Genomic DNA, 23,783 nt, shown 5'->3' on the forward strand with positions numbered 1-23,783 from the left:
TCATATGAAATATTTTTACATGTTATTATGGTATTTATAATCTTAATGGCTTTATAGTCTATCAAGTGAATATATCTTTATTTTTCTTCTGGTAATTTTCAAATTTCCTGATGCAGACAACATTGCAATAAATATGTTTGTATACACAGTTATTTTCTTCTTTCAAATAATTTTGTTAGAATAAAATTCCCAAGAGTGACACAGTGGGATTACAAAGTATTTTAAGAAACATGACATGAAAATACTGCGATCCAGCTAACCCTGGCTTTGATACTTTATTTTATAACCCTCTCTTTATAGGTGAGCTTGAGTCACCATAAGGATTACATGGGCTCCTCTGCTCACGGGCTTTTCTATCCTGGTCAAAATTCTATAGAGAGAAACCTGAGATGACCTGAAAATAAAATACAAGAGAAGTCAAGTCACTTCACCTACCCCAGATATCCCCAACCCCAATTAAGCCATGACTTACTTTTCTAGTGCACTTCGAACAGGAGGTAACCCTCCACAGCTGTGTTTGTAGACTGTTTCTAGGATTTGACAACCATGAATCTAAGGAAAACAGACTTGTCAAATGGATTTTAACAGTTCATGCAACATCAACTCATGCTCTATACTCAATCAAGTGGGTACAATACCCACTTGGATATGAGGCATTCCCCCATAAAGCTCATGTGCTAAGCAATGCATGAATGTTCATAGGTGAAATGATTAGATGATAAGATATATAACCTCATCAATGGATTAAACCATTTGATGTATTATTACTTTGAATGGACTACTGGGTGGTAACTATAGGCAAGTGGGGTATCGCTGGAGGAAATAGGTCCCTGGGGGTGTGGCTTTACAATATATTTTATCCCTGGCTATTCTCTGACTCTGTTTCTTGGGTGCCATGAGTTGAGCAACTTGCCTCCACCACACACTTCTGCCATGATGCTTTGCCCTCATCTTGGGCCCAGAGCATTGGAGCTGGCTGACCATGGACTGTGAAACTGTGAGCCCAAAATAAACTTCTTCTCTAAGTTGTTCTCGTCAGGTATTTTGGTCACAGGGATGCAAAGCTGACTAATACAAATTGTTAACTGTGTTCAGAAAAGGCATTCTCCCTGACACTGGAAACTCTTTTTAACGCATAGCATGAAAACTTAGGACAAGAATAGGCATAATTTATCTTATAAACACCTGGATTTTACCAGTGATTTCATAATTCTCAGAAAACTTCCAGGATCTTAACCATACATCTATCACCTTCCTTTTAAGAATTAACTTTCTGCTTCTCCTCAAGACCCAGACCTAACAGTTCTATACCCTTAGTGTAAATTTCTCTCACCTCCAAATATTCATAGCATTTTTACCTTGCCCTATCAACATTCCTGGATCCATCTATTAAAATTTTCTCTGCTTTCTGAACCAGGTCATGCTTAACGACAGGGCCATGTCCTATTTTTATATTCTTGACACTTAGCATGATACACAAACAGATTCTGTTGAATAAGTACACTAATAAGTAAAAATTTACTAAGAACTAGTATATTTTCTACCAAAAAGGATGTAAGACAACTTTGATTATTAATATTTCCTTGGTGTTTATCACAGCAAAAGGAAAAGGGAAAGTTCTCACCTTTTGACTTTTAATTTGCTCTACTACAACCATCACAGAGGGAAAAAGGAGCTGAAACTGCAAAGTAGAGAATAATTAAAGGTAGGTAATCGAATGCAGAGGAAAAAGAATCAATTCAGGATTTCCTAAACAGTTCAAGTTAAGACAAATGGCAATACCATAGTCAAGATCTAGTACACTAAGGCAATTTGATGTGGGGATAGGCTGCAAACAGGAAGAAGGTGGCAGACAGAAGTAGTATCTATTTCTGAGGCTGGCATATTTGTTAATATTGAATTCAATGAGAGCATTAACATGAGACATTAATTATTAACTAAAATTTGGGATACTTTAAACAGTCTTTATCTAGTAAAGAATACAAAATACACAAAATATAAAATGTTGGGCTGTGGTACCATAAAGAAAAACATTCTCAAAATAAGTGGCATAAATAAGATTATTCTAATAATATCAATAATCCAGGGCATTTTGTCATTTGGAAGCATACCTGATCTAAGGAGTAATTGACATGTGATATGGAGAGATGCGGGTCAGCCAGGAACTATAATAAAAAACACCATGATTAGGGCTTTGCACAAAACGTCTTGAATCAATTTTATGTATAAAACTAGAAGAGAATCTGAGAATGGACTTAGTGTTAGTTCTAGGTTACAGAGCTCACTGGAACCTTTGCCATGGTTCATAAGCCACTTTGATCATGTTTTGGGCAATCACAGAGAGAACACTGTTCCCTCCAACCAAAAAGGCAATAGCTCAGTTTTAACTACCTGACCTTATCAAAGACCATTTTAGATTTGAGAATATGCTCTAATCTGCTATCCCAGAAGTACGTCTTCCTACATCTCCACTTTCTCACCTCTTGTTCCAAATCAAGCAGCGCTTGGCGATAAGGCTGCAAAACTGAATCCAGCCCTGTGCAGAAGGCCCTCAGATAGATTCCATGTAGCCCACCTGGGCCCTGCTGAGATGGATGGTGATCCTAAAACCAAACAAAGAGAAGTCAACTTCTCAGCTCAGGCCCTAAAGCCTGAGGAGGACATTATCCTTTAATAGGGGTATTGTTTTTGTTTAAAGAATTCCAAATCAAAGCAGTATTTCAGTGAGGAACAGCTAGCAGAAGATAAAGATTTTGAGCACTGATCTTTTAAAATGTGATAATATTTTAATTTTCCAAGCAGTAACAGATCTCACAACCAATCAAAGTACTTTATGTCAGTGGAGATTTTTCCACAGCTTGATTTTGACCTTATCATTCCCAGTTTACAACTCTTTGGTGGCTTTCCATTGCCCCAGAATAACATCCAAATTCCTCTACATGGCACACAATAACTTCTGTGTTCTGGCCTTGACCCATTTCTCTGCATTCCTTTGTTTTGGCGCTTTTTTTTTTTCTTTAATGTTGACAGATGTTTATTTTATTCATTTATTTATATGCTGTGCTGAAAATCAAACACAGTGCCTCACACATGCTAGGCAAGTGCTCTACCACTGAGCCACAACCCCCACCCCCAGCTCTGCATTCTTATTTCCAGACCAACCATGATTCACCAGATGTGCCTTGTTTCTCTCTCCACTACAAATTTGGACTTCTGCCTGCATGCCTCATCTTTCTGACAAACACCTACTCTTTCTACAGGACCCAGTTCAAGCATATCTTCTCTGCAAAGCCCTTTCTAATTCTCCCTTGGGAATTAATAGTTCCACCTTGTCGCTCTCTTAACATCTCTACTTAGTGAACTGTACATTTATTTAGATGTCTTCCTCACTAGACCATGAGCTTCAAAAAGCTAGAGACCATACTTTACTCATCTTTGTATCTCAGCTTCTCACACAGCTCTGAACAGAGGGTAAATATTGACTGAATATATGAACAACCTCAATCCTCCTCCTAACATATCTTTTCTTGCCTGGCTTGATAATTCATCAAGGACATGAATCTGACAGCCAACACTGGGGGGTGGGGATCTTAAGACTCTCATCAAGGGGTAATATACAAATGCAGCTTGTCTTTCAGGAAACTTCCAAGATTTTTTGTAAGAGCTTCTTGTATAGTTTTCTATGGGGAATGTGAACAGTTATAAGAGGTTGTGATGGATGACCAATCTCTGGCTATGTACTGATTTGGGTGATCAGGCTGTGGTGGTGGTGGGTCGCATAGAAATGATCAGCAACAAATGTGGTCGGAATTGAACTGAGGGGTTAGAAAACACAATGTAGCTAGAGAATGCTGTAAGTATAGGTCCTAAAGATAAATGCTTAAGCCACACTAAGAACAGCATGGACAGGTGAAACAACCCAATACTGACAACCAGCCAATTTTGTTTTGATCTTCTGTCATTCCAGAACACTGAATGTCTTCATTTACCACAAAATGAAAAGGAAAATAAGTGTCTTTTTGACTTAAGAAAAAAAATAAAGTTATTATAAGTCTCTTTAAAATTTGAGGAAGTAGGAATTCACATATCACGGACAATAAAATTCATGTAGTCACATTAATAGAGGATAGGCTTTTTTCTTTTAAGTGTCATATACAAAAAACAACTGGTGATCTTGCCTTCTTTTGTTTTTAGTGAAGAGAAATTCTTAATTTATTTCACATGAATCACCAATGAATTCACTGAGAACTTGACATAGCTTCTGCCCTCTAGAGGTATACATTCTGAGATCAGGATCCCACCTGTTGCTGCACATGGCCTGTGTACTGTTCAATGAACTCAGTGAAACGAATATAGTCTGTGCCAAGTCGGCAGAGTCGATTCAAGACGCTGGTCTCACTGGGGTGGAGAAATGGGAAGTCCTGGGACACCTGCAAAAAGAGGGACAATGACAAAAACACAGATGCCTGCTGGCCACTGCCCCATATTCTCTGGGGTACTTCAAATACTTCATACTATCTTATCTGTTTTTTTCTTTCTTTCTTTTTTGGTGTACCAGGGATTGAACCCAGTGGCACTCGACCACTAAGTCACATCCCCAGCCCTATTTTGTGTTTTATTTAGAGACAGGGTTCCACTGAGTTGCTTGGCACCTCGCCATTGCTGAGACTGGCTTTGAACTCTTGATCCTCCTGCCTCAGTCTCTGGAGCCACTGGGATTACAGGCCTGTGCCACCACACTGGGCTATTTTCCTTTTCTTACGATGCCCACTTAAAGTTGGTAAATTCTGAAAGGTTTTTCCAAACCACTACAAAAGTGGTATTCCCTGTTCTGATCTACTTGCTTCTCAAATAGGTTAACATACGGTAAAGGATTCAAACCATACAAAATGGTGTACATAAAAGTTAAGTCAAATTCCCCAGAGGCAGCAACTATTACCTATTTCTTATGTAATCTTCAGGGGAAAGTCCAGGATATGGGGATTTTGAATTGGTTCCAACAAAGTCTCTTTAGCAATACTGCTCAAATGAGGGTCTGTAGACATATTCTTAGGATTTATAAATTCTCTTTGAACTTTTAAATTTTGGCTTTTAAAATTATTTATATATATATTTTCAGTTGTTGATGGACCTTTATTTTATTCATTTATTTATATGCAATGCTGAGAATCAAATCCAATGCCTCAGACATGCTAGGCAAGTGCTCTACCACTGAGCTACAACCTCAGCCCAAATTTTGTTTTCATTCCACTAAAACTCTAAAGTTAATGTAAATATACTATAATCTGTAAAAGTACCTTATAACTGGTCATATAAATTTATTTATATTTGCATTTCTATTTTTAATTTAAATGAAGGACAAATTATAGTCTAATATGCTTTATAAAAGTTTCATAGCAATTCAAATATTAAAAAGTAGTGGCATAAATGGAATGTATTTGTTCAACCACATTTTTAAATTGTGGCAAAATACACATAACACCTATCATTTTAATAATTTGTAAGCACAGAGTTCAATGGCATTAGATACATTCACACTGTTGTGCAACCATCACACCATCCATCTTCATACTTTCTTCATTTCTCCCAACTGAAACTCTGAACCAATTACACACAACTCCCTCCTCTGCCTCCAGTCCCTGGCAACCACCACTCTACTTTGTCTCTATAATAATGTGACACATTAGTTGCCTCATGTAAGTAGAATCATATATTTGTCTTTTCATGACTGGTTTATTTCACTTAGCATAATGTCCTCAAGGTTCATCTATGAAGTAATGTGTCAGAGTTCCTTCCTTTACATTATATGTATATCACATTGTTTACTCATTCATCCTGTGACGCACACATGAACTGTTTCTACCTTTTGGTATTGTGAATAATGTTTTATGAACATGGGTGTAAAAATATCTATTGAGATCTTGCTTTCACTTCTTTGGGGTATACTCCCAGAAATGGAATTGCTGGATCATAATGGTACTTCTATGCTTAATTTTTTTCAGGAATTGCTATTTTTTTTCACAGTGGCTGTACCATTTTACATTCTCATCAACAATGCACAAAAGTATTAATTTATCCACAATCTCACCAAGATTTAGTTTCTATTTTTTTTAGTAGTAGCTATCCAAAATAATGTGAAGTGGTGTTTCATTATGGTTTTGATTTATATTTCTCAAAAGATTAGTGATATTAAGCATCTTTTCATGTGTGTGTTGGCATCTTTATATCTTCCTTGGAGAATCAACCAACTTTTAATGAACACCTACTTTATCATAGGCACTGTGTTAACAATCAGACATAAAAGGATGAACAAAATCATTCAATTATTACTCCCAAACAACTTAGTGGGGTTGGGGTTGTGGCTCAGTGGTAGAGCACTTGCCTAGCATGTGCAAGGCACTGAGTTCAATTCTCAGCACCACATATACATAAATGAATAAAGGTCTATCAACATCTAAAAAAAATTTTTTTAAATAGCATTTTACATGTTCATATTGTGAATATTGTACTTTATGGATGCCATCTTTATATGACAGTAATAAACAAAGAATTTGCTAAGTGAGACCCTGTCTCAAAATAAAAATTAAAATGGGCTGGGGATGTGGTTCAGTGGTTAAGTAACCTTTGTTACTGAATCCGCAGTGATTTCATTAGGAATCTATTTAATATAGATTTTAATAACACAATATTAATCATATTTTCAAGTTAAGAGCTTAGGAGGTAGCCTGACGTAGTGCTTAACAACCTGATCTTTGGAGACTGCTTGGATTTGAATCCCTGAGTTGCCTCAAAAATTTAGGTAAGTGACTACACCTCTCTGTGCTTCAGTTTTCATACCTTTAAAGTGAAGATAATAATTGTGAGGATTAAATAAGTTAATATATGTAAAGCACATGTGCCAAGCACATAGCAAGTGCTCAATACATATAAGCAATTTTTAAATTATTAACAAGACATCTCCATCCAGTTATCAAGTGATACACCCATTATAACTGGCATTTGAGCATTTCTTCTTGGCAGTTTTAGAAAAGTTCAAGGTCTAATTATCCTGAAAAAAGCAAACAGTATCTTGAGGTTTCTGATATCATTTTGTATAACATACTCATACAAACTGGCATTCTATACATTAGAATTATTGAAGTTAAAGTAGAAAATGTACAGCCAGATTTGTAGTGAAGTCATTCTTTTAAACTGTGTTCTAATTTAGTTTCAGCAAAACAACATTATATGTAATATCAGATCTGTGTTTTCGTTTGTTTGGGTACGAACAGGGATTGAAACCAAGGGTACTTAACCACTGAACCACATCCCCAGCCCATTTTAATTTTTATTTTGAGACAGGGTCTCACTTAGCAAGGTCTTACTGCCTTGCTAAGTTGCTAAGGCTGGCTTCAAACTTGTGATCCTCCTGCCTCAGCCTACCAAGCCACTGGGATTAAAGGCATGTGCCACCACACCAAGCTCAAATCTGTGTTTTTCAATCAGGGGCAATTCTGACCCCCAGGGGACATTTGGCAATGTCTGAAGACATTTTTGGTTGTAACGACTGGGGGAATGCTATTGGCATCTAGTTGCAGGCTTAACATACTACAATACATAGGACAGGCCCCATAATAAAGAATTATCCAGTCCAAAATGTCAATAGTACAGGTTGAGAAACTTTGCATTAGAATAGCGTTAATTCGAATTTCTAAACTGGTAGTTTTGTTTACATTTTTTAAAAAATTTTTTTAGTTGTTGATGGACCTTTATTTTTATTTATTTATTTATATGTGGTGCTGAGAATCAAACTCAGTGCCTCACACATGGTAGGCAAGTGCTCTACCACTGAGCCACAACCCTAGCCCCTTGTTTACATTTCATTTATAAAAATACTTGTTTGTATAGTTGTCGAAGAGCAATATGCTTGAGTTTAGAACTAGCTTCATGTGGACTTATATTTGGTATTAAATAAAAATAAGTTTCTTAGTGGACTGAGATAGACTCATTATCCTATGTACATATATGATTACACAAATGGTGTGACTCTACATTGTGTACAACCATAGAAATGAAAAGTTGTATCCCATTTGTGTACAATGATCCTATGTACATATATGATTACACAAATGGTGTGACTCTACATTGTGTACAACCATAGAAATGAAAAGTTGTATCCCATTTGTGTACAATGAATCAAAATGCAGTCTATACAGAGAAAAAAAAAATAAGTTTCACAGGCATTCATGACAATTTCTCCCTTTAACCAAATGTGAAAAACACTGCTCTGCTGAGAGTAAGCACTATTTACTGCTTTTGTGTTCTTTCACAAATACCAATACCTGCTATGTGGCAGAAATTGTGCTAGGTGTTCTGGGTACATGAATGGATACCACTGTGGTCTTTGCCACAGCTATCTATGCAGGCAAAAGGATATACATAGGTACTAGCAATAAATAATTATGAACTGTCATCAGTTCCAGAAAGGAAATAAATAAGTTGCCATGATAGAGAATAAAGGTCTAAGGGAAGGATATTTAATTTAAAGATGTGGTCAGAGAAAGTTTTTCTAGGAAGAGATCTCTTCCTCTTTCTGAGGAAGAAACCTTAGGATGAATAGGAGGAAAATATCTGCTTGAGACTTTTTAATTAGAAAGGAACGAAGAGGCTCTCTCCTCTGCCCCCGCCCCCAGCCCTTTCTCCTATAATCTGTTATCTCTTTTTAGTTAAAATAGTCAAGCACCCACAAATACTTTTGGAACATTTTCTTCCTATATGACTGGCATTATGGTGAGTTAGGGGAAAACTGAAATACCAACACAGTCTTCAAAGATCTACACACAAAAATTAACAATTAAAAAAATTCACCTAAACTCCCAAACCCCAAAATCACATTCATAAAGAAAAGGAGAAATCTATTTGATTTATACGTTTTATGGACCAAGAATGTAATTTTCCTGCCCGTCCACAGTATCTATATTGCCAGTTCTCCTAGGAATAAGCATGACTCTGATCAAACAGACTTAGATTTCTATCTTACTGTTTGTTGCACAAAGTTTTCTGAGCTTCAGTTTTGCTCATTTGTAAACTGGGATTAGCAATACTTAGATTATTACTACGTTGAGAGAATTAGGCAATATTCCTAGAAGCAGAATTAGACAAGACTAGTTCAGATACTGGAGCAAGAGAGACCTGGGTTCAAATTTAAGCCCTTCTAATTACAAGCCATGACCATGGAGTTAACATTCTGTAAAATGGATATGGGTGACTGTGAGGATAAAATGTGATAAAACCCATGCACAATATTTACCACTCAGTCCTTCCTCCTCCATTTCTGACTACAAGAAGGCCCCCTACCAAGTTCTTTTCCTAGTACAGTGAAGGAGTAATGGTCCCCTATCATGTTTTTCACCTAGTGGGAAAAGAGTAATGAGGGAAACACCACACGCTCTAGAATTTTTTCATTCAACAAAATTTGCAGAGTGTTTATGTGTGCTGAAAGCTATGAATCTGTACCGGCCTTCAAAACTCAGCTCGAGACAGAATGCAAGAGTGAAAATATAAAAGTACCTCCCTCACTTTTATATCCACTTCCCCGGCGACTCTCGCTCAGACACCTCGACCTCAGAACCCCTCAAAGGAGGGACCATGCGAGATCTGCCCTTGGTATCTCATCATAGGCCTGGCCCCTTTACCGTGTTTACATCCCCATTAGGCCCCTTGCACTGCGCTCCAGTGACCTGGCCAGGGAAACCCGGCCCGGCGCTACAAGCCCCGCCCTTCAGACTCCGCCTCCAGGCACTGGCTCAGGTGCACCGATCCTGCATTCGCTGGTTCCCGCGCTCCGAGCCCAACATCGTACCTGCAAGCCACTCCTCTTGTTCCAGGTGAATATGGACCCTGGGTACCCGCTCAGAGCCAGAAGCAGTTCGTGGATCATTCCCACGGCGGAGTCCCTAGATACGTCGCTCCCTCCTTCAGGTGCCCCTCCAGGCGACCACGCAGGCAAGTGCTCCCTTTCGACACGCGCACTGGCCCCGGGCTCAGGCGATTCGTCCTGAACCCGCCCGGGCAACTGCCGCCAGAGGAGCGGACGGGAAGCCGGGAAGAGACCAGCGCGCCGCGTCCCGGAAGTGTACCGAGCTCGGCTGGGCTCACCCCTAGCTTCAGTTCTGGCGCCTCAGAGATGGAGTTTTGGTAGCTGTCCTCGCGCATGCGCCTTCGGTGCCCCGAGTCGCCGGCTCGGACTTCCGGTTTGGGAGCTGAACTGGGCGACTGGGGAACCCTGGCTGGGCCCTTCCCGGAGTGGGTGAGGCTGGCTTAGGGGCAGAGATGCAAGTGGGTTCGGGGACAACTGGAGCGGGAGACGCTCCTAGGGTGGGACCGGAGGGTTCCCTCAGGGTGGTTTAGCCGGGTCAGAAGCCTCTGGAGGGATTGCACTGTATCTCTGAGTGACCCGGCCAGAAGGAGCCAAGACAAAGAGGCCGGAACACCGCACCCGCCGCTTCTTGAGCAGAGCTCCGAGCCCACGAACTCCTAGCACTTGGAATCCCTAACCAGCACCCGAGCTCGTTCTCAGGAAACCCATTATTACTGCCCCTGGGACTTCCTCTCTTCACCGTTTCAGTGTGACTCTCCCCAAGTCTACCGGTTCTTGCTTCCGCAGCCAAAACCAAATTTAGAGTGCGAGGTTTCACGTCAGTAGCTTCCGAACCCTTGCTGAGCGGTTACTTCTGCTGTGAAGGAAAACAAAGACTTGATATTCCGTACTTGATTTTTCTGTGGACTGAAAATTGATAGTTTGGAACCCGAGGGGGCGGGGCGGGGCGGACGCAGAGGGCCTCGGGAAAGACCGCGGAGGTACTAGGGGAGAATCAGCCGCGACCCCCAGACAGAGGCGTTGTGTTGCCTTCCACAGGATGGTGACTTGTCTTTAGAGCCTCTTGACCTCCCTTATGGCTCGAACTCACCGTACCACATCGTTCCGAGGAGTTAAATGAGGTCAGATTCGGGGGAAGTGGGAGAGGAGCAGACAGTACTATTTTCTGCAGCTTCTTGGTGCTGCCTTGTAAGTCGACAAGAATGCAACTTTTTAAAGGTCATTCTCCTTTTTGCTCATTATTGACCTGCTGCCCTGAAGATAGTGCCAATTCAAATGGCCACTTGGAGCATGTAATAAATGAGGCCAGTTCTGACAAGACTGTAAACATGTGAATATATTCCTCTGATAGTGCCATCTCTCTCTACTCTAGGAAGAAACTCCTTTTACAGAGAGACTAATCTTCATTTAATTCTCCAAGGACATGGAAATATGGTGTAATCCCTGGAACTTTGACTCCTAATTGGAAGGAATCTCCTTTCTGCTGTGAATGATGGCCAAACCCACTCTGAGAGGGAATGGCGCTAACTCTGAAACCTTGCGACTGCGTTTCAGGAAATTCCATTACCAGGAGGTGGCTGGGCCCCGGGAGGCTTTCAGCCAACTCTGGGAACTTTGTTGCCGATGGCTAAGGCCAGAAGTGCGTACCAAGGAACAGATTGTAGAATTGTTGGTGCTAGAGCAGTTCCTGACTGTCTTACCTGGAGAGATCCAGAATTGGGTACAGGGACAATGTCCAGAAAGTGGAGAGGAGGCAGTGACACTGGTGGAAGATTTAGAAAGAAAGCTTGGAAGACCTGGACGTTCGGTGAGAAGGGAAGGGGAATTCAGTAGTGTGAGACTGGAAAGGGGCAAGGGTAGAGGGCCAATTTAAAGTACAGACAGGCCTAAAAGAGGGCACAGTCTTCCTTATACTTCTGGTCTGCAACACATAACTTTCTCAGATAGCACTTGCCTGGAGATTCTACCTGGGTGTAACTTTGCCTACCCTGTCACAATGAATTTTTCTTCATTTCATACTTTCTTATTTAATAGGGAAGAAAAGGGAACATTCCCCCCTATCCTGTTACTGGGTTTACTACTTTGATTTTTTCCTTTTGGTGGTCCAGCTCCTCTAAGCTAATGGTAATAGAATAAGACCTTTACTATAACTTCCACACCTCCTACAACTCTAGCCTTGCCCTAGAAGGATGAACTCTTGGGGAATTACAGTCTCCTCTGGGAATGCCCCTCACTATGATCTTGCAGTGACAATTAATGGGGGTTGTTTCTAGGTCACAGTCTCTGTGAAGGGGCAGGAAGTGCGATCAGAGAAGATGACACCCCTGAAATCATCACGAAAGTTATTAAATGTTCAGCAGGAGTCGATGGAACCGCAGTCCAGGGGTGTACCCAAGAAAAAGAGGGCAAGAAGTCCAGACCTGGGACCACAGGAGCAGATGAACCCAAAGGAGAAGCTGAGGCCTTTTCAAAGGAGCGGTGAGGAGTAGATTCATATGGCAAGATAGAGTACCATTCTAAGTTGGGAAGTAGGTTTGGGAATAGTGAGTGGGAAAGGGATTTCAGGAATAAGTGGAAATTATAGAATATGTGATTGTTGGGGACCCCCTGGAGACATGTAGTTTAGCCAGCCCTCCAGTACATTAAGTTTCTTATATTTCCTCTTTTGATAAGTCTGTTGAGAGAATGGCTCCCTAGTTTTTATCAGGACTTGCAACAATTTTGTTAGTAATGATAATAGTAGATTGCATTTTCTAGATAAAAATGCTTTTCTATACTGGAAGGCACATCTTTTAGTTGTTTTGCTTGTCCAAATTGAACTATATTTGTGTTTTTAAGCTTTCCCCATAATCTCTATTCTTTTAGACCTTAGCTTTTATTATTCTTTCCTTTGGAACTTTTAAGTTCTCCAAATATGGTAGTTGTGGGGAACAAAATTATGTGTATTATTCCAGTGAGGTTCTGTTAGGTAGAGGCTGAGTTAAGAATTTTACTTCAGAATTTTTCAATATCTTCTTTCATTATAGCCCAGCTCATATTTATGGGAGGATTTTTGTTCACCTAGAACTCTCATATCTTTTCCTCAATGCCTTTGTACCTAGTCACTTATTCTTGGACTTGATTTGTAAAACTTGTTTTTCTTCTTTGTACTCTAGTGAACTCCATTTTGTTTGTTTTTTTCTTTGATCATTTTATTTAAAACTTGAGATTCTTTTGAATTCTGATCCTATCCAAGACAATAGCCTTCTTGAATAGTTTGATATTGGTTTCTGTTTAATCATTCAGGTGAAATCCCCCAACCTCACACAAAGACTTGAAGAGTTAATCAGTTCCTAAAAATCTACCATGTGCTCAACATGTTGCAGGGTATTCTGCAATATGATTGAGAAAACAACAGCAAACTATAAATATGTGCTGAGCAGAACTATATTGAAACAACGCTTAACAACAACTTAATAGTGTAAGTGCTGTGGGGGTTTGACAGTGGAGATGAGGCAGGGCTGTAGTGAAGGCCTCTTGAGGGCATTGGCAAGTATAGCTTCTTGAAGGATGGGTTAAATTTGGGTAGGAGGAAGTTAAAAGAAAGGTACAGAGTGGCAAATAACAGTGTAGTTGTTCTGGAGAGAAAAAAATTAATGAGTGGACAGTTACTAAACACTAAGGTTAAGGGTTAAGGCTCAGCAGGATAGTGTGTGAACTAAGGAAACAAGAGCCTGAAGTCAGGCGATTGCTGCAGTTATCTACATGTGAGAGGATCCAGGGTCTGGACTTGGTGGCAACAGGAATGGAGAGGAAGGATGTACTAAGAGAAACATCTATAGAGTTTGGTGACTGAGCATGAAGGAAACAGATGAGTTGAAGACAATCTCTTTTCCCTTGAAGTCACTGTTTACTTCTCTAGCCCAAGTAAAAAAATAGGAGACAGGAGGTGACTATTCCCAGCAGTGGCTACAACCTGTAAACAAGTGGTTCAGAAGGCTAGGGAGCAACTTGGAATAGAATTTTCAACTCTGAACATACAACAGAAACTTTTCCTGTCTTGTCACCCTGCTCTGGAAAATAAAATACTTTTCATCTTTTGTGGATTCCTGTATTTTCCCCATTCTTCAACTCACTGAACTTTCTGAAAACATTTCCCTAGATACTTTCTTTATAATCCCTTGGATAAAAAAAAGCAGAACTGAATTCAGACATGTTTTATATGGTCAGTCCAAACTATGACACCCTTTGTTTGCTTCTCTGTAAGCAGGATTTCCATTTCCTAAATCCGGTGTGGTCTCCAGGTTGGAGAACAGACAGCCATGGATCCCAGATCTGCTGGGCTCCAAGGAGAAAGAAGTTCCAAAAGGCAGCCACATAGGTGATAGACAAGTGCATGCTGATCTGCTGCCATCCAAGAGAGAAAGAAGTTGGGTAGAAAAGGATCACTGGAGCTTTGAGGATGAGAAGGTGGCAGGTGTACACTGGGGCTATGAAGAGACTAGAACTCTCCTTGCAATTCTTAGCCAGACTGAATTTTATGAGACTCTCCGAAACTGTCATCGAAACAGCCAAGTATACGGGGCTGTGGCTGAGAGGCTCCGGGAATATGGTTTCCTCCGGACGCTGGAACAGTGTCGGACAAAGTTCAAAGGTCTTCAGAAGAGCTATAGGAAAGTCAAGAGTGGCCACCCACCTGAGTCCTGCCCCTTCTTTGAAGAAATGGAGGCACTGATGAGTGCTCAGGTCATTGCTTTGCCTAGTAATGACCTAGAAGAGGCAGCCTCTCATTCTGGCCAGGTGAGTAGTGATGTTGAGACTGAGGAACCAGAGCAGGAGGCCTGGCAGCATGAGGAGGGAACAGAAACAGCTTTCACTGAGGCTTCTGACAGTGATGAAATGGACCTGGAGGCCACCCACCAGGACCCTGACAACTCAACTGCACCTGTCCTGTTCCGAAGCCCAAGTGGTAAGAAGTTTTTCTTCTGGGGGTTTTGGGATTAGACTTGGGGAGCAGTGAGACTGCATATGGAGTCTAGATGTCACCTGCCAGCCTGGCCTCTCAAAAAGGAACAAAGGCTTTTGTTCAATTCCATATGTATTTTATTATCTTTTTTGGGAAAATCAGGGAAATAATAGTAATAAGTTGGTGTTTAAAAGAAATACACTCAGAAAATTCAAGAGTGTCTTGAGAAGGAATATCATTCCATTCCTTTATTAAAGTATTTTCCTAATTATAAAATCATTGCAGGCTCATTGAAAAAAATGTGGTAGTTTATTATTTTTTCTTCCTTATTCTTTTTCCATCATGACATAAAGATAGGTAAGTCATAAATTTGGCTCATGTGCTGAATGTTATTATTTTCATATCTTTGTTCTTTTCATCTTTTTCCCCCACTACTTTTTCTCTGTCTTCCGATTTCTTTCGTATTCTCCTTTACTCATAGTGAGTGGAGAATAATGGAAGGAAAATATCGTACAACTGGCTCTCAGGTGACAGGAAGAGTATTTGAACCCTTTCTCTCCACCTTGGGTACCTTTAGGGAGCAGAGACAATACTCATCCTAATGTACTTTCCTGAATGTACTGTCCAAAGTGCGGAACTTGCAGCACTAGCATGTGTTTGGTCCAGGAGATAATTTGCCCTTGGTTCTTTCCTCAATCTGGCTCCTGCGCATCCTATACCCCACGAATAGCATGCATGACTATAAAGTCCTTATTTTGTACCCTTCAAGTCTGTGCTATTGCTGGGCTTGCTTCATTGAAATTGTGGCAAATGAAGAAAGGCTGTAATAGGAATTTGGCAGCAGTGTGATTCTGAAAGAGGCGGTTCCTTAGGGTTTTAAGTCATTCTGTGGGAAAATGAATTCATAAGGGAATAGGACTGGTGGAAAATGATCAGAGAACTTAGGGATAACACATGGCTGAAACAACTAATTGTGGGTCTTCCCCTAACCAGTGCTATTTTAGTTTTCAGAATTACAGATAAACCACTAGAAGGATAGGGAAATGGATTCTATACACTTGATTTAGTGTATATAATAATTGATTCAGTGATCAGGTGGAAAGACTTTTTTTTAATGGCTAGATAGAATTCACAACTAAAGTTTGCTGAACTGCTAAAGGATGTACAAAATCAAAACACTGTATAATTAATTCATAAGATTTTGAAAACATGAAGTATTTTTATATTTTTAATCTAGGAGTCATCTTAGGTGATTTTTGTTTTCCTTTTTGGTGCTAGGATTGAACATGGGGCCTCATGCAATTTGCTCTACAACTGAACTACACCTACAGCCTAAGTCATTTTTCTCGATGCAGTGGATAGGACTGGGGCATTGCAGCTCTAAAGATCTGGTTTAAGTGGTGCTGAAATTTCTCTTCTGGTGGCAGGTGTACACTGGGGCTATGAAGAGACCAAGACTTACCTTGCAATTCTTAGTGAGACTCAGTTTTATGAAGCCCTCCGTAACTGTCACCGCAACAGCCAGTTATATGGAGCAGTGGCTGAAAGGTTATGGGAATATGGCTTCCTCAGGACCCCAGAGCAGTGTCGGACGAAGTTTAAAAGCCTACAAACCAGCTATCGGAAAGTCAAGAATGGCCAAGCACCAGAGACCTGTCCATTCTATGAAGAGATGGATGCTTTGGTGAGTGCTCAGGTTGTTGTTCCATCTAGTGATGGTCAGGAAGAAGAGACAGCTTCTTGCCCCATCCAGGGAAACAGTGAGGAAGAAGCTGAGAAACAAGCCGAGGATATAGAAGAGGCCACAGAAGAAGATTCTGATGATGAAGAAGAGGATACTGAGATACCCCCAGGGGCTATTGTAAACCGTGCTCCAGTCTTATTCCAGAGCCCCAGTGGTAAGATTCTTTCACTTCTTATGGTACAAATCAGAAAAGAGAAGCAATGGAATTTAAGGGGAAAACCATCAGATTGAAAAATGGCCTCTCTACCCAGCTTTCATGGATTCTTCTTTACCTCTATCTCTTCCCCCTTGTTTCCTATCAGCTTAGTGAGCTCAGGTTGTTATTCATGTGATTTGTCTTTTTACATTCTGAGATAGTTGTAAACTGTAAATTTGTTGTCATTTATGTGTGTTCTGCTGGGATTTCATCCTATTTACCTGTCAGGGAATTGGATACCTTTTCATGTATCCATAATAGGATGAAATTGATTTTAAAAGTTGGCTCTCGTTCTTGCTTTTCTTCTAGTTTTAGCAAGTATACTAGCTGTTAAGTCGGTATTCTTCACAGAAAACTTGACAACCCTTTTCTTTAGATAAGTTTTACAGAAATTAGAGATTTCTATAGAAACTGACTGAATCTTAGCTGCTATTTAAGAAAAAATATGGCTTCCTTCCTTGTGGGAAGAAGAGTTATGATTTTGGAGTCATACCTGGGCTATGTTGCTTATTACCTGATTGTCTTAGAGCGAGTTACTTAACTCCCAATATTGCTTATAGATTAAGACCTTGGGTTTGGTTAATTCCATGGTAGAACATTTGGCTAACGTGTAAGGTCCTGGGTTCAATCTCCAGCACTGCATAACAAAAACAAAAACACTGTCATAGGGTTGATATAAATGAGATAGTATGAAGCCCCCAGCACTGCATAACAAAAACAAAAACACTGTCATAGGGTTGATATAAATGAGATACTGTGAAGGACTTATCACAATGCCTATACACATAGTAGGTGTTCAAGAAATAATTGTTTTCACTTCCATAATCTTTTTCTTGGCGGGAGCGGGGGCAGACACTGGGGTTTGAACTTACAGTCACTTGACCACTAAGCCACATCCCCAGCCTTATTTTGTATTTTATTTAGACACAGGGTCTCACTGAGTTGCTTAGCACCTTGCTTTTGCTGAGGCTGGTTTTGAACTCAGTCGTCCTGCCTCAGCCTCCCAAGCTGCTGGGATTACAGGCATGTGCCACCGTTCCATAGTCTTTTGATCTATGTCCCATAGATCCTCAGTTCCATGGGATATTTATTAATGTACTCTATTAAAAAATGACTTTAGATTTGAAGAAATGCTAAGTAGCCCTATTGGAGGCTCACAATACACAGTCACATATTTGAAGTTCTGAGATTTTTGGTTAATCTAATGAATCTCCATTTCATGAAGCATCTCATAAGACTAGACTTGTGGGTAGATACTGCATTAAGAGGTACATATACATACTGACATTCAGCATTCTTTTGTATTCTTTTAGTCTTGGGAATTTGGGATCCAAAGTTTACCTAAAACATCTGAATAAGTACAAATCTTCAGAGCCTAGACCCAAAGAAGCCTGGCATGTGTTACTTAGAATAATAAAATGTTGCCTCAGCAGAATGCTTGAGTATTGGAGATTTTTTGGAAATTTATTTTATTTATTTATCTTTTGAGCAAAGAAAATGTTTTAGACATATCCTATTGAAGTTTTTCTCTCAAAAGTCCTTTTCTTTGAAAGATACTAAATTTTTTTCTGCTGTTTTTATTTCCAACATATGTTGGAATTTGAAGGGAAGGGCATTTATGAGACTTCTTTCTGAATATAGAAGTTGCCCAAAATGTTTTCCTGGACATTTCCTTCTAATCCTTTCAGTTATTGGCAAAGAACACAAACAAGAATATCATGATAGGCCTGACATGTAGCAAAAACACAGCATTAGAAAGTATCTTTCCTGTATACCCACAGTGATAGTCTTTTCTAAAACTTTGTTTTACAGAGAGGGCTTTCTAAAGATTCTGGCTATTAAAGAAGGGTTAAAGAATATATTAGCCAACTCCTATGTGGAGTATGCAGTTGAGAAGCATGTGATAGTTTACTAAGAAGTAAAACACTGGAATTTTAATATTATTAGTAATTTAGGATCAAGAGTTTCCTAATTTTTATATTTCAGCATCTAGTATAATAGTTGTTTTTCCCAGGTTTGCTTTCCCTGGCACACATAATTAGGGAAATAGATAACTTTTTAAATTCTATTCTTACACCAGGTTTTGAGGCTGGATTTGAGAACGAAGAGAGTTCGAAACGGGATATTTCTGAGGAAGTACAACTGCATAGGACATTACTTGCTAGGTCTGAAAGAAGAATTCCTCGTCATCTTAAACAAGGTAAAGGCAGTGAGAGTGAATGTAAATCAGGAAAACAGTGGGAAAAGACCCTAGAGGAGAGGAGAAGAAAACTGACGGTCTCAGAGAAGAGTTTAGGTAAAGTCATGAGTCATCAAAGACCTTGCTTGGGAGAGAAACCCTATAAATATCTCAGATATGGCAAAAGCTTTGGCTCAAACTCCCATCTCACACATCAGATATCCCCCCAGGGAGAAAATCCATATAAATGTACTGATTGTGGAAAAGCTTCAGTCGGAGTGCCCGCCTCATCAGACACAGGAGAATCCACACTGGAGAGAAACCTTATAAGTGTCTTGACTGTGGGAAAAGTTTCCGTGACAGTTCAAATTTCATCACCCATAGGAGAATCCACACAGGGGAAAAACCTTATCAATGTGGTGAGTGTGGAAAACGCTTCAATCAGAGCTCAAGCCTTATAATTCACCAGAGAACCCACACAGGAGAAAAGCCCTATCAATGTGAAGAGTGTGGAAAAAGCTTCAATAACAGTTCTCATTTCAGTGCACATCGGAGGATACACACAGGAGAGAGACCCCATATGTGTCCTGACTGTGGAAAGAGTTTCAGTAAGAGTTCTGACTTACGAGCACATCATAGAACCCACACAGGAGAGAAACCCTATGGATGTCATGATTGTGGCAAGTGCTTCAGTAAAAGTTCTGCCCTTAATAAACACCGAGAAATCCATACACGAGAAAAGCTTTTGTCACAATCAGCACCTAAGTAAGCCTCTAAGGATAAATAAAGGAAAGAGCCTCAGTAAATGTGTTGTTTGGAAAGTCTTCCAATAGCAAGATCCATATCCTGTTCTGTGCTCAACTGGCTTAGGAAGTAGTCCTTAGGGTTTATATCATTGTTTGTTCCTTAAGCTTCTGCATCTATAGCCGAATTTCCAATGCAGTCATTTTAACAGTGAAAGATTTCAGTCCTTCACCTTGCCTCTATCTGGAACACATCTTTCCCTCTCATTGCCTATGTTGTTCCCTTAATAGAGATGACATGGCAGTAGATCTTAGGAATTTGATATGCATCCTTTTTTGACTCATCCTGTTATTCAGTTGCATTTTAATTGAACAAAAACCCACCACAGCAGCATTTCAGGGAGAAGCCATGAGAAATTGGGTCTAGCTCTTCTTTATGTAGTAATGAAAATGCTAAAAAGAATCCTGCTTACTTCAGCCTGTGCTTAGAATGACATATTTGTCAGGCATATTCTTCCTTTATCTTGGAGAATTTAATGTCCATCTTGGTTCTGTCCTGTGAATCTTCTTGTCAAAGGCAAGGTGTTCTGACTTAGGGAAACAATGTAAACCTACTATAAATACTGGATTTCTTAGTTTCTTCCAAGTCCTTGTAGGGTCAGAATAGAATAACAATTCACATAAAGTATCCAATTTGACTTTTTTTCTGTCCCATCATGAGAATTTCATCTGTCCCTTGTAGTCTAGAAGCCCAAAGAATAAGCCATCAGAATGTGATAGGAAAAGCAGTTAAAGCTGCCAATAAGGAATCATCCATTTTCCCTACATTCCAAACATCTAATATAGTGTTAGGCACCCTGTAGGTGCTCACTATAAACCTGGAGCAAGTAGAAGCTACTGCTGTGGTCCCATGTACCACTTTGTGTCAGTAACCCTTTACCCTCATGGCAGGGAAGATGGGACTATCTGTGGTCAATGGAGCTACCAATCTATACACACACATTCAGCTGTATACAATTAAAAGCAGCTCTTCCAACAAGTGTAATTACTGATCTTTATAATCAAATAGCATTGAATTTATTGTCCCTATGTTCATAGTGGTATGAATAAGCCCTGTATAGCACAAGTTAAACAGACCCCATCCTTATCCTCACAACTGAAAACAGATAACACTCACATGAACAAATAAGTGCAGTCAAGAGAAATGAAGAAAGCTAGGTAGTAACACTGTGCATAAATGATAAGGTCCAATGCACTAGAGTTTGCTGTAAGAAAAATCTGGGAAGTATTTTCTTCAAGAAGCAGGAAGTATTCAAAGGAGGAAAGGATAACTGGGTAAATTAGGGTGGTATGATCAGTGGGAAAATGGTGGAGCACAGGACAAAGGACAGAACATAAGGAAGGTTAGATAAAGCTTGGAGCAGCAAAAGCTTTACAGATAGTATGACATGGCTCTGCAGCAGGCAGAGAATTATCCTGGCTGAAACATGGGAGTGCCAGAGGCAGACCATGAGGTGGTCCACTCATCATGTGTAACAAACCAAACCAGGTACTCTGCTGTAATTTTTTTTTTTTGGGGGGGGGCAGGTCGCAGTTTACCGGTGATTGAACCCAGGGGCACTTAGCCACTGAGCCACATTCCCAGCCCTTTTTTTTTTTTTTTTTTTGAGACAAGGTCTTGTTGTTTAGGGTCTAAGTTGCTGGGATTATAGGCATATGTCACCATGCCTGGCTGCTGTAATTATTGATAAGGAAACAGCTGACTGGTACTGGGGGAGAATGAAAACTTTTAGGGGACTAAGTTGCTATGGGAGACACAAATCAGAAACCAGTATCTGGGGCTGAGGTTGTGGCTCAGTGGTAGCGTGCTCACTTAGCATGCATGAGGCCCTGGTTTTGATCCTCAGCACCACATAAAAATAAAGATATTGTGTCCACCTACAACTAAAAATAGGTATTAACGAAAAAGAAAAGAAACCAGTATCTGTTGAAGACGCTTTGATGAGCAGGTCAGAGGAAAGATGGCAAGACCTGGGTTAAATAACTATTTCACATTCATATTTAATTAGAACCCTTTAGCTGGACTAATATCCAGTCTGGGATATCACTACTACTGGGAGAGCAGTAGGGAGCAGAATATCCTGTAATTCATACCTTACTGTGTTAGAGTTTATAATTAGGGTTCTATTGTTGAAGAACCCTAATACAAAGAGTAGCCTAACATTCATTGCCAATTAAAACAGAAAAGAACAAGAAACACCAATCTAAAGGAGTGTGTAAGGATCTGAGATGGTTTAAGAAGTGCTATAATGTCAAGAAAAGACATTTTTCTTTAGTACATGTATTGTCTTGTAGAAAAAGCATTGGTTTGGGTATCAATAGATATTCATTCTGGTTCTAGATGTCTTGTGTGTAAGTTCCCTTTCTGTAAAGCAGAACAATGTTTACACCTAATCTGCCTCTCAGGGATACCACATGTCAATAAAAATTATGTCCACTGAGTGTCTGTTATATATGCAAATTATTATGATCAAGTTGTTCATGGTAGGAAAAGATGAATTTCTCCCTGTTCTATACCTGTATAAAGTATGCCTGTCTGACTCTCTAATGTTCTTGGCAGAGGAAAAAAATTACAATGTAGTAAAAAAATTTAGAACAAAAATATTTCCTATCTGAATCCATATCCAAAATCCATTAGAACCCATGCTGGCATAGGGAATGAGTCTTACATTAAAACACCAACCTTCCAATTTCCAAGAGATTGTACCAAAAAAATTGGCCATGAGGGCTGGGATTGTGGCTCAGTGGTAAAGCATGTGTGAGGCACTGGGTTCTATTCTCAGCACCACATATAAATAAATAAACAAAATAAAGGTCCATCAACATCTAAAAGAAAATTAAAAAAAAAATTGAGCATGAGCATACTCTACTATCTCACCAGGTGAAGACTTAATTCATATGAAACTAGCTCACAAAACATTAGACACCACCCAATCTACCATTCCTGAGGATGGAAAGAAGCAAGAAATAATAATCTTCAAATATTCTAAGAAAGAGAAACTAAAGCCACTATTGGGGGAGCGAGAAGACCTAAGCATCTCTAATTTTTTAATATCCGTAAAGCCTTTGTAGGACCAAGGATGACATGCAGAAAGGAAGGGAAAAAAAATAAATAAATGTCCTAGTAGTTGTCATTTATTTTTATCAGGTATTTCCTTAGTGGTTTTATTTCTTTTCATATTTTCCATACTCATTCATTTTTCCTTTGATTGCTTGACCTCTATGGCCAATGCCATAGAATTTAACACTTACATGTATTCTGTGCTGTTGCCATTTCTCATTTATTATAATCCAAGTTAGAAGCTGAGTCTTGTCAACTTTGTTTAGCACTGTTTTTATGGTGACCAGGTAGGGAAAGGAGATGAGGTAAGAGTATAAAGCTGAATCAGTTCTCTCATTTTTCAATTCAAAATCTAAAATGAAAACTACTCAAATAGCTGTGTAATGACATGCACGTCTCAAAGTTTTGGCATATAAAATGTTATGTGGAGTATTCTCTGAAACAATGATGCTATAAGTAATATGTTTTATTTTATATACAATACATATAAGTTTATTAACTTATTCATTATAATTTATAATAAATTTTAGAAGCTTAAATTCCACTTTTTCTACTATAGCCACCATGGAGTTCTTTCAGAAACAAAACTTTCAAACAAACTGGATTAGGTTGAACATTAGAAATAGAAGCCCAAAGTATCCTAAAAACATTTTGTTGTTATCTTCCTTAAACACAGTACAGAAGCCAAAGGACATCTGTCTCATTCTACACAGTGAGATATATATTCCAATAACTTTATGCTGAGTGTCACCAAGCACCTGAATATTTCTTTGAGCTCACAAATCTCTACTTGCCCAAAGTTGGCATTTGAGAATTTTTAACAGACAAGGAAGTAACATTTGAAGAGACAAGGATGAAGTTCTAATAAGCGTAGTGGTCTTGATGTAGAACTAGTATAGATAAAATTAAGGTGCATTCCAAATGAGTACAACTCGACCTCTGTATTCATTTGATCTGTTGTTAAGACACAAGCTATATTTGCTCTTAGCAACAGAA

The 23,783-nt window shown here is 39.5% G+C and overlaps 2 protein-coding genes across 2 annotated transcripts in view; one reads left to right on the forward strand and one right to left on the reverse strand.

The window, feature by feature from the left end:
* The window catches only part of Tubgcp4 (tubulin gamma complex associated protein 4), a 46,341-nt gene extending 35,809 nt beyond the window's left edge, over nt 1-10,532 (reverse strand). Inside the window, exons 1-6 of the mRNA XM_047539477.1 lie at nt 9,842-10,532; nt 4,302-4,430; nt 2,481-2,603; nt 2,112-2,165; nt 1,625-1,681; nt 473-552 (exon numbers count right to left, since the gene is read on the reverse strand). Coding sequence (XP_047395433.1) covers nt 473-552; nt 1,625-1,681; nt 2,112-2,165; nt 2,481-2,603; nt 4,302-4,430; nt 9,842-9,919 — 521 coding nt within the window. The 5' untranslated portion in view covers nt 9,920-10,532. The remainder of the gene's footprint in view (nt 1-472; nt 553-1,624; nt 1,682-2,111; nt 2,166-2,480; nt 2,604-4,301; nt 4,431-9,841) is intronic.
* Nucleotides 9,806-23,695, forward strand: Zscan29 (zinc finger and SCAN domain containing 29). The gene is given in 6 exon segments (XM_047539474.1): nt 9,806-11,666; nt 12,133-12,337; nt 14,109-14,807; nt 16,232-16,702; nt 18,825-19,187; nt 19,190-23,695. Coding segments are annotated over 6 exon segments (2,559 nt in total). The 5' UTR covers nt 9,806-11,348; the 3' UTR covers nt 19,693-23,695.
* The last annotated feature ends 88 nt before the right edge of the window (nt 23,696-23,783 follow it).

The sequence above is a fragment of the Sciurus carolinensis genome, chromosome 2, assembly GCF_902686445.1.
Source record: "Sciurus carolinensis chromosome 2, mSciCar1.2, whole genome shotgun sequence".
NCBI classification, from domain to species: domain Eukaryota; kingdom Metazoa; phylum Chordata; class Mammalia; order Rodentia; family Sciuridae; genus Sciurus; species Sciurus carolinensis.